Source organism: Ceratotherium simum, chromosome 5 (genome assembly GCF_057802395.1).
Source record: "Ceratotherium simum simum isolate JZ-2026a chromosome 5, ASM5780239v1, whole genome shotgun sequence".
Taxonomy (NCBI): domain Eukaryota; kingdom Metazoa; phylum Chordata; class Mammalia; order Perissodactyla; family Rhinocerotidae; genus Ceratotherium; species Ceratotherium simum.
The window spans coordinates 5,206,919-5,227,029 of NC_141904.1; the positions used below are offsets into that span (position 1 = coordinate 5,206,919).

At 36.9% G+C, this 20,111-nt stretch overlaps 1 protein-coding gene across 3 annotated transcripts in view; it reads right to left on the minus strand.

Moving 5' to 3' along the window:
• RNF13 (ring finger protein 13) overlaps positions 1–20,111 on the minus strand; it is a 149,373-nt gene that overhangs the window by 109,917 nt on the left and 19,345 nt on the right. For all 3 annotated transcript variants that reach the window (XM_004419257.3, XM_087430402.1, XM_087430403.1), the window contains one exon: positions 10,266–10,395. In XM_004419257.3, coding sequence (XP_004419314.1) covers positions 10,266–10,379 — 114 coding nt within the window. In that variant the 5' untranslated portion in view covers positions 10,380–10,395. The remainder of the gene's footprint in view (positions 1–10,265; positions 10,396–20,111) is intronic.

Consider the following 20,111-nt stretch of genomic DNA (forward strand, 5'->3'; position numbering starts at 1 on the left):
ACTCTCTGGAATCCCATCCTCAGTAACTACCAGGTAACACTTTTAATCCACTTATTTTGAAAAGGTCTTTTCCTTAACCAGTTCCCTTTGACAGCAGCCTTAACAGAAGGTTTAATTTAATTTAGAAAGTAACAAAGAGCTAACAATTATTGAGCATTTATGACAGCATGCTAAACACTTGACAGGTATTTACTTATTTAATCCTTACAACAACCTATAAAGTTGGCCCCTCTTATCATCATCCTCATTTTACAGACTGACCACAGAATGCTGAAAACAACTTGCTGCAGTAAATTAGAGGAACCAGACTCTAATCCAGGCAGCCGGGCCTCAGAGCCCTGGCTCTTAATCCATTGCCCTACACTGTCTCTCATATTGTCTCATTTCCATAGTAAGTAAATTGAGACTTAAGAGATGTTAAATAATTTGCCCAAGGTCATGCAACTATAGAGTGGTAGAATCAGATTCAACTCAGATTGTAAATCCATTGCTGGAGCTCTTAGCTACCACGCTATATAATCCAATCCACGCACACACCAACCACTGGGTGCTTCTCTCCTACTCTGCCTACCGACCTTCACAGCCACCTACCAAGCAACGGATTCTCTCTGACAAATCCCTACATCAGAATCAAAGGGCAGTTTGGGAGTAAACCAAAATTGGGTTGTTTGACTCTCTCTGAAACTACATAAGATAAATACCACTTCTGAATAAGATCATGGCACAGCTCAAAGTTAATGAGCCACTTGTAGCCTATGAAGCTCAGAACATTCAACACTGATCTGGTATCTCTGAAGTGTAACGTCCCTGCCAATTCTAAAGCTCCACGTTTCTGACGTAAACCTACATAGTGGATAACTTCACATTTCCTTCTGGGTCAAAGGAAAGAGCAACGATGAGATAACAGACGAAAAGAGACTGAATTACTAACAGAAATAACAATCATCTACAGTACCAAGGAATAAATGCTATTAAAAGAAAATATGAAAGAACTAAATCTCCGAGGAAAAGCTATTAATCAATTCAAACATTTACTGAATTCCTACTCTCTAACTCGCACTAGGGACCAGAAACATCAAGTTTAGTTAGACACAGTCCTGCCTCCCTTCCAGGGGCTCATGATCTAGGGGGCTTACTGACTAGTCAGCAACACACTCTAGTAGCATCTCCACAGCCTCTCAGAACTCACCAACTAGCTGAACAAATGATGTTGTCAGAGAATTAACAGTCAAGTGAGAGAATTCAACCTCCAAAAATAAAATCATCTGGCATACAAATAGCATGACTAAAACTCACTTTATCTTTTCAAAAGCAGTGTCCTAATACCTGTCCAAAATGGAACTAGAATCAAGCTGATGTCCAACTGATATAAATCTCTATTACTACAAATTTCAGGGATGCTCTTATTCAACTAAAAGTAAGAGCTACTATTTTCTACCTCTTGATTCACCTCCTCTGAATGACTGTGTTACCACAGCCAGCTCCTCTGCTCAGAGTTTAGTCCCCTTTGTACCAGTTACGTGCCTTCAAAACCCACTCCCCTCCACCTACCTCTGCATTCACGTCAGCCTTCTATCCTTTAATGTCAGCATAAAGACCAGATTTAAGCAGCTCCCATGCTGACGGTTCCTTCACTAGATGACACCAACAGGCATTCCACACTTCCCTGCCCAAAGCACAGGGAATACTCCTGGCAAGGACTGACTGTTCTATACCTAATATTTTGTTCTGTCTCAATGTCAAAAAATACACCTTGGGCAGTCTCATACACTGCTCAAGGGAGTGACTGCAGAATGATGAGAATGATGATTATAATGAAGATAAAAAAGATAAACAAAACATTTGGGGCCAGCCCAGTGGCACAGTAGTTAACTTTACACACTCCGCTTCGGTGGCACAGGGTTCACAGGTTCGGATCCTGGGCGCAACCTACACATCATTCATCAAGCCATGCTGTGGAGGTGTCCCACATACAAAACAGAGGAAGACTGGCATGGATGTTAGCTCAGGGACAATCTTCCTCAAGCAAAAAGAGGAAGATTGGCAACAGATGTTAGCTCAGGGCCAATCTTCCTAACCAAGAAAAAAGACAAACAAAACATTTACTTTGTATCAGACACTGTCCTAATCAGTTTACCTTATTTAATCATCACTATAACACTCCAGCTTACAAATAAAGAAACAGAGGCACTTATAGTGGCTAAGTAATTCAATGAAGATCACACAGCTGGTTAAGCACCCAGAGCAGTCCACTGAAAATCATCTAACCCATCACGTAGCTGAACTACAGAATAACAATCCACTTCAGGTAAAAAAAGAAAGAAAGAAGACAAGGATTGGCAGATGTTAGAAACAACAGAGAAAAAAAAGAGAGAGCACGTGAGAATGCAAGAAATCAAAGGAGAAAATGGAGACAATGAGAACTTTAGTCCTTGATCAGTCCATAAATCCTCTACCTCATTTCAGAAGTCATCCCAAGAATATTCCAAGGACTTTGGGGACCAATTTAGAGGAGAGAGTTGAATAGCAATGGACGCTTAGTCCTTAAAGGTTCTACTTCCACTCCATCTAAAAAAGATCCAGACTATTCTAGAAAAAATCTAATCAACCAGTTCCCCACTAAAGAGGACGACAGAAAGTGAGAACTCTCACAGGGATTAGCATGCTACACCTTCAAAAGCTATGGTATAGAAACCAGCCCAGCTCTCCCAAGTTCTACAATGATCCTAGACCTTTCCATAAGTGCTACAGCAAGCAAAAACAGGGTGGAGGACCATAGTGAGCTGTGGTCAGCAACAATTCTGGCTCTTCTATTTCTCACCTAATGTTATTAAGCAAATCACTTGCACCCAGAAAGTAAAAACAATAAATCCTTACATAGTACCTAGAGTATAGCTGTGCATGCATACACATATACACACAGACTTAATTCTTCTTTTCCTAGCCTCACAGAAATGAGAAATAGGAAATATATACACTTCCCAGTTTAGAGGAGAGTAAGACAGCAGCCTAGAAAGGACACGTAAGGTTTTGAAAAGCAATCATCTTCTCTAAAAACTTTTCTACCCACCATCAAAGATATACAATCCACCACTGTGCTTCTCTTCTGACTCATTAATGTTAATCTTAGGTTGAAATTTTCTATGGACATCTTACATAATTTTTAAAAATATCATTATGGAGTGACATCAGCGTCATGGCGGAGGAAGCGTTCCTGTAAACTCTTCCCCCGATAAGATACAACAAAAGGAACAGTCACAGACCAACAACGGACTCATAGACAGCGAAAACCAAGATCGGAAAGATGCACACTGCCGCACATCTGAGAGTAGAACGTGCTGGGCCCACAGAGGAAATGGGGAGAGGTAAGGAGAACTCCTCTCCCTCCCCATCAGATCAGCGACCCTGGTCCATGTGGCTCCCAGAGAGCGGGGAGGGGCGGCCCTCTGCGGGAAACCGTAGCTCTTCGGGCTCTCTCAGCCAGTGGGAAACTCCCACACAGGGGACTCAGGACTGCTGCAGGGGTGCCATCAACATCTGAGCACCCCAGGAGAGCGGATAACGAGGGGCGAGCGAGAAGCCCCCCAGGCCAGGGACGCAGCAGGAAAAAGAGAGCACCCTCCACCTTCGTGCAAGCTGGACACTGCAGCTCAGCCGACCAGACCAGACCAAGCGGCTGGCAGATCGCAGTGAACAGCTGGGGCAGAGCACAGGGGGCTCAGATTACACAGCCCTTAACCCCCACACAGTGGCAGCGGGTGGAAATTGCAACCAGATATTTCTAGGATGAGGAAAAACAAAGCCAATACAGGAACCACAATGCAAAGGTACATGAAATCACCAGACCAGAAGGAAAATAACAAGCACCCAGAAATCAACCCTGAAGACACAGAAATCCATAAGCTAAATGACAGAGATTTCAAAATAGCTATCATAAAAAAACTCAACGAAATACGAGACAACACAGACAAACAATTCAATGAAATTAGGAGTTTCTTCACAAAAGAGATTGAAATCATAAAGAAAAACCAATCAGTACTGATGGAGATGAAGAACACAATGGAGGAGATAAAGAAGAATCTGGAATCTTGAAAGAACAGAGCTGACAATATGGAGGAAAGAATTAGCATTATGGAGGATAGGAAGACAGATATGCTCCACATGGAAGAGGAGAGAGAACTAAAACTAAAAAGAAATGAAGAAAGACTCCAAGAAATATCTGACTCTATTAGGAAATGTAACATAAAAATTATAGGTATTCCTGAGGGAGAAGAGAGGGAAAGAGGAACAGAGAGCCTATTCAAGGAAGTAATAGCTGAGAACTTCCCAAATCTGGGGAAGGAGCATGAAATACCAGTAAGTGAAGCCAACAGGTCATCTAAATACGTCAACAGGCAAAGGCCCACTCCACGACATCTAGTGGTAAGGCTGGCCAAAGTCAACAACAAAGAAAAAATATTAAGGGCAGCCAGACAAAAACGAAAAATAATGTACAAAAGAACTCCCATCAGGCTCTCAGCAGATTTCTCAACAGAAACTTTACAGGATAGGAGAGACTGGAATGACATATTCAAAATACTGAAAGACAAAAACTTTCAGCCAAGAATATTCTATCCAGCGAAAATATCTTTCAAACATGATGGAGAAATAGTAACTTTCCCATCTAAACAAAAGCTAAGGGAGTTCATGGCCACGAGACCCCCACTACAAGAAATACTCAAGAAGGACCTCAGGCCTGAAAAAAAGAAAAGAAAGGGAATACAAAGCTTGGAGCAAGGAGAAAAATAGGTAGACAAAATCAGAAAAATAGCAGATCTTTACCGGAATAGGTTAGCAACCACTTAAATACCAAAATCAAAGATCAAAGGAAGGAATTCACCAAAAATAAATATAACCTCACCACTGTAAACACACACCCACAACACAACATAGAATAAGGTATAACAAGAACGACTTAGAAGGGGAAGAGGAGGAACTCTCATACACTGCTGGTGGGAGTGCAAACTGGTGCAGCCACTATGGAAAACAGTATGGAGATTCCTCAAAAAATCAACGATAGAACTGCCATATGATCCAGCTATTCCACTGTTGGGTATTTATCCAAAGAACTTGAAAACACCAATTTGCAAAGGTACATGCACCCCTGTGTTCATTGCAGCCTTATTCACAATAGCCAAGACTTGGAAGCAACCTAAGTGCCCATCAAGGGACGAATGGATAAAGAAGCTGTGGTATATATACACAATGGAATACTACTCAGCCATAAGAAACGACGAAATCCAGCCATTTGTGACAACATGGATGGACATTGAGGGTATAATGCAAAGTGAAATAAGTCAGAGGGAGAAGGTCAAATACCGTATGATTTCCTTCATTAAGTAGTAGATAATAACAACAATAAACAAACACATAGAGACAGAGATTGGATTGGTGGTTACCAGAGGGGAAGGGGGGAGGGTGGAGGGTGAAAGGGATAATTCGGTACATGTGTGTGGTGATGGCTTGTAATTAGTATTTTGGTGGTGAACATGATGTAGTCCATGCAGAAATAGAAGTACAATGATGTACACCTGAAATTTTTGCAATGTTATAAACCAATATTACTGCAATAAAATAAATAAAAAAATAAAAAAAAAAAAATAAGAAAACAACAAACAATGAACAGAAAAAAAAAAAAAAAAAAAAAGAAGGGGAAGAGGAAAGTCATTGAATTGACTTAGTATAAGAAAATAAGAGGCCATCAGATAATGGACTATCTCATACACAAGATTTTTTATACAAACCTCAAGGTAACCACTAAACAAATAATCAAAACAAAATCACATATGATAAACAAAGAGAAAACTAGAAGAGTCATGAGACAGAACAACCAAACTGAATTGGCAGTCCGAAACAAAAGGGACAAGAAACAAAGGAAATGCAAAAGAACCAGAAAATAAGTGACAAAACAGCAACATTAAGCCCTCTTAACCTAAATGTAAATGGATTGAACTCTCCAATCAAAAGATACAGAGTGGCAGGATGGATTAAAAAGCAAGACCCAACAATATGCTGCCTCCAGGAAACACATCTCAGCTCTAAAGACAAGCACAGGCTCAGAGTGAAAGGATGGAAGACAATACTCACAACTAATGGCAAACAAAAGAAAGCAGGTGTTGCTATATTCATATCAGACAAAGTAGACTTCAAGATAAAACAGGTTAAGAGAGACAAAGAAGGGAAATACACAATGATAAAAGGGACACTCCAGCAAGAAGACATATCACTTATAAATATATATGCACCCAACACAGGAGCACCAATGTACATAAAGCAACTATTAACAAACCTAAAAGGATACATTAACAACAACACAATAATAGTAGGGGATCTTAATACCCCACTTACATCAATCGATAGATCATCCAGACAAAAAGTCAATAAACAAATAGTGGACTTAAATGAAAAACTGGACAAGATGGACCTAGTAGACATATACAGAGCACTCCATCCAAAAACAGCTGACTACACACTTCTCACGCATGCATGGAACATTCTCAAGGATAGACCATATAATGGGAAACAAAGCAAGCCTCAATAAATTTAAGGCTGAAATCATAACAAGCATCTTTTCAGACCATAATGCTATGACACTGGAAATCAACCACGAAAAAAAAACTGGGAAAGTGACAAAAATGTGGAGATTAAACAACATGCTACTGAACAACCAATGGATCATTGACAAAATTAAAGGAGAAATCAAAAACTATCTGGAAACAAACAAAAATGAAAATATGCCATACCAAACCATATGGGATGCAGCAAAGGCAGTCTTGAGAGGGAAACTCATAGCAATACAGCCCACCTTAACAAACAAGAAAAAGCCCAAATAATCAACCTTAAATTACACCTAACAGAACTAGAAAAAGAAGAACAAACGAAGCCCAAAGTCAGCAGAAGGTGAGAAATGATAAAAATCAGAACAGAAATAAATGAAATTGAGACCAAAAAGCAGTAGAAAGCATTAATGAAACAAAGAGTTGGTTCTTTGAGAAGATAAACAAAATTGACAAACCCTTAGCCAGACTTACTAAGTAAAAAAGAGAAAAGGCTCAAGTAAATAAAATTAGAAACGAAAGAGGAGAAATTACAACGGATACCATGGAAATACAAAAGATTATCAGAGAATACTATGAGAAATTATACACCAACAATTTGGACAATCTAGATTAAATGGAGACATTCTTAGACTCATACAACCTCCCAAAACTGAACCAAGAAGAAATGGAGAATCTGAATAGACCAATCACAAATAAAGAGACTGAAATAGTAATCAAAAACCTCCCAAAAAATAAAAGTCCAGGACCAGATGGCTTCTCCAGTGAATTTTACCAAACATTCAAAGAAGATTTAATACCCATCCCTCTCAAACTATTCCAAAAAATAGAGGAAGATGGAACACTTCCTAAATCATTCTACAAAGCCAACATCACCCTGATACCAAAGCCAAACAAAGACAATAGAAAGAAGGAAAATTACAGGCCAATATCGCTGATGAACACAGATGCAAAATTCCTCAACAAAATATTGGCAAACCGAATACAGCAATGCATTGAAAAGATCATACACCATGATCAACTTGGATTTATACCAGGGATGCAGGGATGGTTCAACATCCACAAATCAATCAACGTGATACACCACATCAACAAAACAGAGAATAAAAACCACATGGTCATCTCAATAGACACAGAGAAGGCATTTGACAAGATACGATATCCATTTATGATAAAAAACCCTCAACAAAATGGGTATAGAAGGAAAGTACCTCAACATAATAAAGGCTATTTATGACAAACCCACAGCCAACATCATACTCAACAGGGAAAGACTGAAAGCCAGTCCTCTGAGAACAGGAATGAGGTGGGGCTGCCCACTCTCACCACTCCTGTTCAACATAGTACTGGAGGTTTTGGCCAGAGCAATTAGGCAAGAAAAAGGAATAAAAGGCATCGAAATACGCAACGAAGAAGTGAAACTCTCACTATTTGCAGATGACATGATTTTATATATACAAAACCCTCAAGAATCCATTGGAAAACTAGTAGAAATAATCAACAACTACAGCAAAGTCGCAGGGTACAAAATCAATCTACAAAAATCAGTTGCATTTCTGTATGCTAATAACGAACTAACAGAAAGAGAGCTCAAAAAGATAATACCATTTACAATTGCATCAAAAAGAATAAAATAGCTAGGAATAAATCTTACCAAGGAGGTGAAAGAGCTATACAATGAAAACTACAAGACATTATTGAAAGAAATCGATGGGGACATAAAGCAATGGGAAGACATCTCATGCACATGGATTGGAAGAATAAACATAGTTAAAATGTCTATATTACCTAAAGCAATCTACAGATTCAATGCAATCCTAATCAGAATCCCAATGACATTTTTCACGGAAATAGAAAAAAGAATACTAAAATTCATATGGGGCAACAAAAGACTCTGAATAGCTAAAGCAATCCTCAGAAAAAAGAACAAAGCAGGAGGCATCACAATCCCTGACTTCAAAACATGCTATAAAGCTATAGTAATCAAAACAGCATGGTACTGGTACAAAAACAGACACACAGAACAATGGAACTGAACTGAAAGCCCAGAAATAAAACCACACATATACGGACAGCTAATTTTCGACAAAGGAGCTAACAACATACAATGGAGAAAAGAAAGTCTCTTCAATAAATGGTGTTGGGAAAACTGGACAGCCACATGTAAAAGAATGAAAGTGGACCATCTGCTATCGCCATTCACAAAAATTAACTCAAAATGGATCAAAGACCTGAAGGTGAGACCTGAAACTATAAAACTCATAGAAGAAAATACAGGCAACACACTATTTGACATTGGTCACAAAGGAATCTTTCCAGATGACATGCTTACCCAGATTAGGGAAACTAAAGAAAAAATAAGCAAGTGGGACTTTATCAGATTAAAGAGCTTCTATAAAACAAACGAAACCAGAATCAAGATGAACAGACAGCCCACCAGCTGGGAGAAAATATTTGCAAAACACACATCTGACAGGGGGTTAATCTCCATAATATATAAAGAACTCACACAACTGAACAACAAAAAAACAAACAACCCGGTAAAAAAATGGACAGAGGAAATGAACAGACACTTCTCCAAAGAAGATATACAGATGGCCAAAAGGCACATGAAAAGATGTTCAACATCACTAATCATCAGGGAAATGCAAATCAAAACAACACTAAGATTATCACCTCACGCCCATTAGAATGGGTATAATCACTAAGGCAAAAAACAACAAATGTGTTGGAGAGGATGTGCAGAAACAGGAACCCTCATACACAGCTGGTGGCAATGCAAACTGGTGCAGCCTCTATGGAAAACGGTATGGAGATTCCTCAAAGAATTAAAAATAGAGATACCCTATGACCCAGCCATCCCACTACTGGGAATCTAGCCAATGAACCTGAAATCAACAATCCAAAGAGGCCTATGCACCCCTATGTTCATTGCAGCATTATTCACTATAGCCAAGAAGTGGAAGCAACCTAAGCATCCCTCGACTGATGACTGGATCAAGAAGATGTGGTATATATATTACAATGGAATACTACTCAGCCATAAAGAAAGACAAAATTGTCCCATTCACAACAACATGGACAGACTTGGAGGGTATTATGTTAAGTGCAATAAGCCAGAAAGAGAAAGACAAACCCTGTATGATCTCACTCATATGTGGAATATAAACCAACACATGGACAGAGAAAACTGTATTGTGGTTACCAGGGGCAATGGGGGTGAGGAGTGGGCACAAGGGGTGAAGGAAGACATATATATGGTGATGGACAAACAAAAATGTACAACCCAAAATTTCACAATGTTATAAACTATTAAAACATCAAGTAAAAAAATATCATTATCAAAGTCATTACAGATATACTAATTACCAAAAACAGCAAGATTCTACATAAATACACAGCATATAGATATATGAGTGCATGAGCCCTCTTGAGAGTGCACACACACTCTCAAGAGCAACAACATTTATCATGTACTTAGCGCACACGAGATCTCATTAGATATTAAGCAATAAAAAGATGAGTAAGGTCCCCCACTTTCAAGTAACAACTATGTGTATGTGCCTGTATGTTTGTAGGTAAACACCTTATAAGATTCCATCATTTGGGACTCGTAAAGCTTTTCTTTAAGGGATGTCTTTAGACATGAATAAATTTTACTGTACTTACTGCTAAAATGTCCGCTTCTACAGGCAGTAGGTTTAAGAATGCAAAGAGCTGGACAGTCAAGATGGTATAGACTTGTGTAGCCGACAGCATGAGCATCCCTATGGAGAGCAGCATCTCGCCGTAAAATCACCTGGAAGATAAACAAGTAAGTAACAATAAGCTCTGGTGCTTTGTCCCTGAAAATAAGTCATTTCATATATTAATTCCTGATGTCCAAAAATCTCTCTTTCAATTATAAACATGTACAAACATTATATTTCAAAAGCCTAAGAATTTACACAGATTTGGACATTTAGGTAAAAACCCAAGCTCCGTCAATACCTATATAACTCATGGTTACTAAGTTCTGTGTTTTAACCACAAAACAACCATCCTCCCACAGTTCTCCGTTTACAGTACAGCTTGTCTACTAACTCAATTACGGGGGAAAGTAGATTTCAATCAACATAATGATTAAAAAATACACAAGCACCTTTGCTTTAAATTTTTTTACTATTTTAAAGAATTTTCATAATTCTTTAAATATAATTTATAAATTCACATGTAAATTTACTTTTTATTTATTCTTGCATATTGTACCTACATTAGAGAATGAAAAAAAAATAGCCACTATTATAAAGTAATACTTTCTTCCCTGTCCCTCCTAACAATATATACTTTTTTCCCTCTCTACGTCTTAATGGCAATAATGCAGTAACCTTTCCCAACCTCAGCCAGTTCTCTACAGGAGTCCCTATTTATCTTACAACAAAAAGATACCATGAAAGGACTAAATAATAAAACAAGTAAGTATCAAAGTTGGTAAGGCTCTGGATTTGGAGACTACTATACAGACGCAAACTCTGACTCTTACACACACCGAAAGAGAAACATCTCTGAATAATTTTTGAACTGACATCTTATATAGCCATTAATATCAGAGATGAAATAAAGGTGAAAACAGGTTAAATGTATAGATTTGCTCCACAGAGACAGCAAGTAGATTAGCGGTTGCCTGGGGCTGGAGGTAGGAGTCAACGAAGGAGAGAGGGACACATAGGAATGGAGAATGACTGCCAAGGGGTATGGGGTTTCTTTCCAGAATGATCAATATGTCCTCAATTTAGATTGTAGTGATGGTTGCACAACTCTATAAATATACTAAAAATCACTGCACTGTTCACTTTAAATGGGTAAATTTATGGTATGTGAATTATATCTCAATAAAGCTGTTTTAAAAATGTATAGATTTGTTGATATTAGTTTCCTAGTTAAAAAATATTGTATAATATACTTTTGTGCAGAAAAGAGTTTTAACATAGCAAGCCTGAGACTGCTATCCTTAGAAAGGTCCTGCTTGCAGTGTCAGCCCCTCAGTGGTATCTGGGAACTTAGATTTCAGAAGGGCTCCCATCATTCCCTGATAAGAACAGCTCATCATGCCTAAACTCTGCAAACAATGTGGTTTACGTTGAACATCTACTTTTTTTCCAGGAGTCTGAAATTTTGGTACATGCTAGGCAGAGGGTGCCTACATGAACAGCCCCAGTATAAGCCCTAGGCACTGAATCTCTACCGAGCTTCCCTGGTAGATATTTCACATGTGTTGTCATAACTCACTGCTGAGGAATTAAGCATGTCCTGTGTGACCCATTGGGAGAGGACTGGTAAAAGCTTACACCTGGGTTCCTCTGGACTTCACACCATGCGCCTTTCCCTTTGCTGATTTTGCTTTGTATCCTTTCACTACAATCAATCACAGTCATGAACATAACCATATGCTGAGCCCTGTAAGTTCTCCTAGTGAATCACTGAATCTGGGGGTGGTCTTGGGGACCTCCAGCACAACCACATTAGACAATTTCTGGCCAGAAATCATACCATAAAAACATATAAATCCTTATAAAATAATGTATACTTGCTACTAAACTTTGCGAGGAAGAATAAACATGCAGTATGTTGACCACTGACCTGTCTAGGAAACTTAATCTGAATAAGAACTATGATTTTCCTAGTAAAGTTCTGGAATTTCCAGCCAACTTTAGGGGAGGGAGTGGGAAGAGTTTAGAGGGAAAATAACTCTAAGGACAGTAATAATAATAATAGCCACAACTATTATCGATCACTGACTAAGTGCCAGCCAATGCTCTAAGCATGTTGTTGAGTTAAACTCATCTAATCCTAACAACCCCCGACAAGATAGGTATCATTTCACAGATGGGGGAAACGTAGGCACCATTAAGTAACTTGCCCAAGGTCAAACAATGAATAATACCAGAGCCAGGATTCAAACCCAGGCAGTCTGTCTCCAAATCCACACTCTAAAGCCCAAGTGAAAATAGCATCAATATGCAACGTTGATGTTCAAAAGGTAGAGTAATGGCCCTATGCTTACACAGGTACTCAAGGGCTTCAAACCAATGCTCATGGCACAGCAGCCACGGGATTATTTCCTTTTTTTACGTGTACATGTGTATTAAATACACATTAAATATGTGTATTTAATAATATGCAGTGGGTTTGGTTATACTTTCTTTTTCCTTTCATTGCTTTTAAAATAACATATTCTGGAGTTTTTATAGTCTCTATTTACAAAACTAATTCTTGTTCACTGTAGAAAATGTGGGAAAAATTAAAATCACTCATAATCACCAAATTAAGGAATAACCAGGGTCCATATTTTGATGTGTAACTTTCCATTCCTTTAGTTATGTGTACATTCAAATATATATATTTAACCAAATTGGGGATACACTATCCATACTGTTTTATTAACTATATTCTTTTCACTTACTATACTGTGACTATTTTCCAATTCATTAACGATACTTGAAAAAATTAAAAATTTCAAACCCTGCACGATAACACCCCTTCAAGATCCAGCACAGATAGCAATTCAAGAGACCCTTTGGGGCTTCCACCCCTGTCAAACACTATTTTTTTTTAATCTGTTGCATACATTGGATTTCCATATCTGACTCTGTTTATACAAAATGAAAACTACTGGTATATAAAACATCATGTACTATAATGACCACATGATATTCCACATAAATGTGCTATAATGGATTTAATGGAATCTCTATTGTTGGAGATTTAATTTGTTCTTATATTTTTTTACTATTATAAATTCTGCAATAAATATTCTTGTAGTTAAATTTTATAGTTACACTCAATTTTTTAGATTAAAGTCACAGAAATGATTGGTAGTATTGTAACTGTGGTAAGAAATATGAGACCTAGGATTAGATAGACCTAGATTTATGTCTCAGCACTGCCACATACTAACAGTGTGATTTTGAGGCAAAATGATTAAGTTGTTTCATCTGTAAAAGCAGATTATTTAGGATTTAAAAGACATCTCCATGGGATAAATATAAAAATGTATACAAGGGCTTAACACAGCAGTGGAATATGAGAGCAAAGGAGTTTGGGTGGTGATGCCAATAGATGAGACGGGAAATACAGGAGAACTATAGGTAGTGGAGGTGAGTGCAATTTGGGAACTTTTTCACTGAATGTTTGTGGAACATTCTGGTGGACATGTAAACAGACAGTGATAAATATAAGTCAGGAGTTCTATCCAAGGCATAGAGAGATTTAGGAACCATCAACAAACAGGTGATAACTAAAGTGATCTTCATGTAAAAGTGAAAATTAAAAAGAGAAGAGCTAAAGAAAACTCTGAAGAATTTCTAAATTTAAGGGTAGGGAGAGAAAGCAAAGAAAGAGAGAAATAGACTAATTTCACAAAAGTCAAGAAAGAAAAGAACTTTTGACATGAATGTGAGGAAAAGGAAGGCAGTTAGTCAACAGAAGTAAATGGTGGAGAAGAGCCAAAAGGTCTAAAATTTTCACTTTTCAGCATCTGTCCAACCTCAACCTAAACTACAGAGACTACCATGTCCCTGTGTCCCTGTAGTCTACCAGGTACTGTGCTCTGATCAACTCACTATTCCCAAAAATGCCCCCTGCTGTTGCTAGCTGTATATCTTCATTCATGTGTTACCCAGAAACTAAAATACACTCTCCTGTACTTTCAAAGGAAAATTTGGGGGAAAACTATGAATCCTATGAAATTATATGCAAAATTTTATGTATATATAAATATATGCAGTTTCTGTGAAAAAGGTCCATGGTTGTTAATACATTCTCAAAAAAGCACAAAAGGTTTTTTTTGTTGTTAAATCTTTACTTCCCCAAGAAGTCTTCTGGAGAGAAAGGTTAACAAACTTAAATCCTTTGATACTTTCTTCTAGCACTTAAACTATGGGTTGAGATAAATATAGATTGTCAACTGTACGACTAGGCAACATTATTCGTAAAATGACTTCCTAATTTTAAAAATGTAAAAATGACTTCCTAAATGATGAAAAGCATTAAAACTGGAAAGACTGCAAGTTAATTATAAAAGCTTGTTACAAAAACAAAAGAGCCTCTGATTCCCTGTGGAGTGTGTTTCTTGAAACCAAGCATGACCCTTGAGGGAACCTGGAAGCTACTCATGGACAGTTACAAGAAGTGGTTCCTTTCATACACGAGACTTCCTATGCTGATGTGATACACAACCACACACTTGATCTTGTCTGTTACCATCCAGTATACCCCTTGTTGAGTATAAAAGCTGCACATAGGTGAGTGTAAGGCTTCTTCTCAATGAAGAGATATCTTATGTTGATATCCTGGTCTATATCTTCCTACAAAGCTGGTGCACCTGGTGTCAGGTTACGGCCGGCCCATCAGTTATTGAGAGTGTGAAGGTCGACCAGAACCCCTGACTATGGCTGGTCATGCAGACTGGTGGTGTGCCTTTCTTTGCCAGCACAATTCTTATCAGCCTCTCATCCTTGAATTTATTCAACTGTTGCAGCCTCTATAACAGAATTCAATAAAGTGTTGCGACTCTTATCATCCCCAAATAGCACACATTCATCTTGAGGACACTTCTTTAGAACCATGTTTGGAAAGAGAGAACACACAGAAAAAACTAATAAAATCTGGCTAATTACAAATATCTACCTCTTTTCCTCCCTCTCCCTCCCTTTCCCTTTCTCTTTCTCATTCTCTTTCCTTCTCTCTCTCTCTCAATAATTCCCAAAGGTAGGACATGAATCTGTATTCACTCTGAGTATGCATAATATCAGAAGAAGGTTACACTTCTACAAAGGAAGTATATAGTAGAGAATATACAAGAAATCCTTGAGAACTACCAAGCAGGTTTCTGGATATGTACCTATCATCACCAGTACTGATCATATCTAATTTTGCCTACTATTTGACAGAATTCTACTAATTATTAACAGACATTTTATCTGAAATTAGCTTCCTGACTCTGTCCAAGGGGTTTTCCAACTGGCAAATTCTCATTCTACTTTCTTGTCAGTCTATATTACTGAAGGTATATTCTTGCCAAAATTGTTTTAACTCGATTCTAACAAGCTTTTAGCTCTAACTTCAAGTTTGTAAGAAATACACGGAAGAGAAAAAAATAAGCTATAAAACAAGGTGGGTGTGTTACTTGAGGGCACTGCACCAATTTCTATAAAATTAAATGGAATAAACAAAACAGTGTAGGGAGATGTAATAGGAGAAGGCCATGAGACTGTTGTACATCAAAAGAGATAAAAAACATTAAATCCAAATGCAAAACACAAGATTCAAGCAAACCAACAATAAAAATACACTTTAGGAACAATATGAATATGGTCTAGACATTAGATTTTTTTTTAAATAATTGTTAATTTTCTTAGGTATGATGACAGATTATAGTTATACGAGAAAGTCATTTTTGGAGATGCTTAGTAAAGTACCAAGGATTGAAATGTCATAATATCTGTAATTTACTTTAAAATATTCTAGCCAAAAAAAATTAACCAAAAGACTAATAAATGTCAAATCTAGGTTACATTGAGGTTCATTATACTATTTCTCTACTTTTCTATATGTTTGATGATTTGTATAATAAAAAGGTTTTTTTAATGTAGCAAATAAATAATCGTTTTAACTCTTCAGTGATCTTTTTAGAAGTCCTTCGAGCTCATTATTTTGTTGTGGTATCATATACATAACATAAAATTTACCATTTTAAACGAAAATTTTCAAGTATAAAGTTCAGTGACATTAAGTACACTCACATTTTTGTGCAACCATCAACACCATCCATCTCCAGAACTTTTTCATCTTCCCAAAGTGAAACTCTGTTCCCATTAAACACTAATTTCTCATTCCCCTCTCCCCCTAGCCCCAGGCAACCACTGTTTTACTTTCTGTCTCTATGAATTTGACTACTCTAGATATCTCAAATAAGTGGAATCACTTTTTGCCCATTTATGTCTAGCTTATTTCACTTCACATAACGTCTTCAAGATTCACGCATGTAGTAGGATATGTCAGGATTTCCTTCTTTTTTAAGGTTGAATAATATTCCATTACACGTGTATACCACATTTTGTTTATCCATTCATCTGTCAATAGACGCTTCAGTTGCTTCGACCTTTTGGCTATTGTGAATAATGCTGCTATGAACGTCGCTGTACAAATATCTGTTTGAGTTTCTACTTTCCTTCTTTTGGGTATATACCCAGAAGTGGAATTGTTGGATCATATGATACTTCTATGCTTAATTTTTTGAGGAATTGCCATACCATTTTCCATAATGGCTGCATCATTTTACATACCCACCAGCAATGCACAAGGGTTCCAATTTCTTCACATCCTCACCAACATTGATTATTTTCTCTTTGTTTGATAAAAGTCATCCTAATGTGTGTAAAGTGGTATCTCACTGTGGTTTGGACTTGCATTTCCCTAATGATTAGTGATGCTGAGCATCTTTTCATATGCTTATTAGCCATTATATATCTTCATTCGAGAAATGATTATTCAAGTCCTTTGCCCATTTTTAATTGGGTTGTTGTTGCTGGTTGTAAAAGTTCTTTATATATTCTGTATATATTTCCCTTATCAGATATATGATTGAAAAATATTTTCTCCCATTCCCTGGGTTGTCCTTTCACTCTGTATAGTGCCCTTCAATGCACAAGTTTTTAATTTTAATGAAGTCCAACTCATGTATTTTTTCTTTTGTTGCCTGTACTTTTAATGTCATATCCAAGAAATCATTGCCAAATCCAATGTCATGAAGATTTTGCCTATGTTTGCATCCAAGAGTTTTATATATTAGCTCTTAGGTTTACATCTTTGATCCATTTTCAGTTAATTTTTGTATACGGTATAAGATAGGGTCCAACTTTACTCTTTTGCGTGTGTGGATATCCAGTTATCCCAATACTATCTGTTGAAAGAATTGACTTTCCCCATTAAATGGTCTTGGCACCCCTTGTCAAAAATCATTTGACCATATATGTGAAGATTTACTTCTGGGCTCTCTATTCTATCCCACTGTATATGTCTGTATATATGCCAGTACCATACTATTTTGATTACCGTAGCTTTGTAGTCGGTTTTGAAATCAGGAAGTATGAGATGTTCAACTTTGTTCTTTATCAATATTGTTTTGGCTAGTTGAGATTCCATATGAATTTAAGGGTGGATTTTTCTATGTCAGCAAAAAATGTCACTGGAATTTTGATACGGATTGCACTGAATCTATAGATGGCTTTGGACAGTATTGACAGCTTAACAATATTAAGTCTATAAATCAATGGACATGGGATGTCTATCCATTTATTTATGTCTTCTTTAATTTCTTCTAGCAGTGTTTTATAGTTTTCAGCATAAAAGTCTTTTACCACCTTGGTAAGTTTATTCCTAAGTATTTTATTCTTGTTGATGCTATTGTAATGGAATTGTTTCATTAATTTCCTTTGGGGATTGTTCACTGTTAGTCTACAGAAATGCAACTGATTGTTGCATGCTGATTATATAGCCTACAACTTTGCTGAATTCATTTATTAGTTCTAATAGGTTTTGTGAATGTGGTTTTATATATGTAAGATCATGTTGTCTGCAGAGGCATTTTAAATTTTACTTCTTCCTTTCCAGTTTGGATGCCTTTTATTTCTTTTTCTTGCTCAACTGCTCTAGCTAGAACTTCCAGCACTATGATGAATAGAAGCGATTAAAGTGGGCATCCTTGTCTTGTACCTGATCTTAAAAGAAAGGCTTTCAGTCTCACCACTGAGTATGATGTTAAGTGTCAGTTTTTCATATATGGTAATTTCCTTCTGTTTTTAGTTTGCTGGGTGTTTTTTTATCATGAAAGAATATTGAATTTTGTCAAATGTTTTTTCTGCATTAATTGAGATGGTCATGTGTTTTCCCCCCTTGATGCTGTTAATGTGGTGTATTACAGTGATTACTTTTCACACATTGAACCACCCTTGCATTCTAGGACTTAGTTCCACTTGGTCATGGTGCTGTTGAATTTGGTTTGCCAGTACTTTGTTGAATATTTTTGCATCAATATTCTTAAGAAATATTGGCCTGTAGTTTTCTTTTCTCATAGTGTCTTTGTCTGGCTTTGATATCAGGGTAATGTTGGCCATATACAATAAGCTAGGAAGTGTTTCCTCCTCTTCAACTTTTTGGAAGAGTTTAAGAAAGACTGGTATTAACTCTTCTTTAAATGTATGGTAGACTTCATCAGCAAAGCCATCTGGTCTTGGGCTTTTCTTTTTTGGGAGGTTTTTGATTCCTGATTCAATCTCCTTACTACCAGTCTCAGGTCTATTCAGATTTTCTGTCTCTTCATGATTCAAACTTGGTAGGTTGTGTGGTTCCTCGGAATTTGCCCATTTCATCTAGGTTATCCCATTTTTTGCCTTAAAATTGTTTATAGTATTCTTTCATAATTCTTTTTATTTCTGTAAAATCTATCGTAATGTTCCCTCTGTCATGTCTGATTTTAGTCGAGTCTTCTCCCTTTTTTCTTAGTCATTTTAGCTAAAGGTTTATTAGTTTTGTTGATCTTTTCAAAGAACCAACTCTTGATTTTTTTGATTTTCTCTTGGCCTTGTTTTTGAGAACACTGGCGCACGTGATTATTTGTATGGCTTAAGAGCACAGATGCCAGTTACTCATCTAACCCTAGTCTGGTAATCGCAAAATTTAAAAACTTCCTCAAACATTACAGTGAATCCTAACCTCATAGTTAAATCTGTTACAATTCTATACAACTCATTTACACAAACTTATATTTAAAAACGTCATTTTATGACTGGGGATGCATTTAGTAAGTGTTTAAGACCAACATTACTTTCAGGAAATTCCTTTCCAAATAACTTTTAATTCTGAAGATGACTCACATTCTGACATCAACTAGTTCAGTGCCAAATAAGAGTCATGAAGCAGCTAACCACCTCCATAAGAAAGCCTCTGAATAAGCTCATTTTCCATTGGTTCTCAAGCTACATTCCTGAGCATCACTGACATTTCAAAAACTGGACCAAAACACTCCAATGCTAAAATAATGGTAATCTTTTCCTAATTTGCAAAAAGAATTAATGGATAGTAATTTCAATTTGTTTTTCTCCATAAATGTATCTTATACTACAATATACATCAAAAGAATACATACTGTAGCAAGCACTAACAGAAAAAATAAGTGAAAAGCTAGTTAACTATTTTAATGTAAAATTTATAATAGCCAAATCACATTAATAGGTTGTTTTTCTTACAAATGTGCTCATGGTCATGTATGTATCTTACATATACAGGGTACAATAACATTTCCTCTAAAACAGTATTCTCAATTCATACAACTGAATATATCAATAACTTCATAGGGTTCCTTAAAAAGCATCATGACTTCCAAAAGTTCTAACAACTGGGAATGACTAACATACACTATAGTTAAATTCCCATAAAGCACAGTTTCTTTAAAGAGGTTGAGAGTTGGTCATGAGC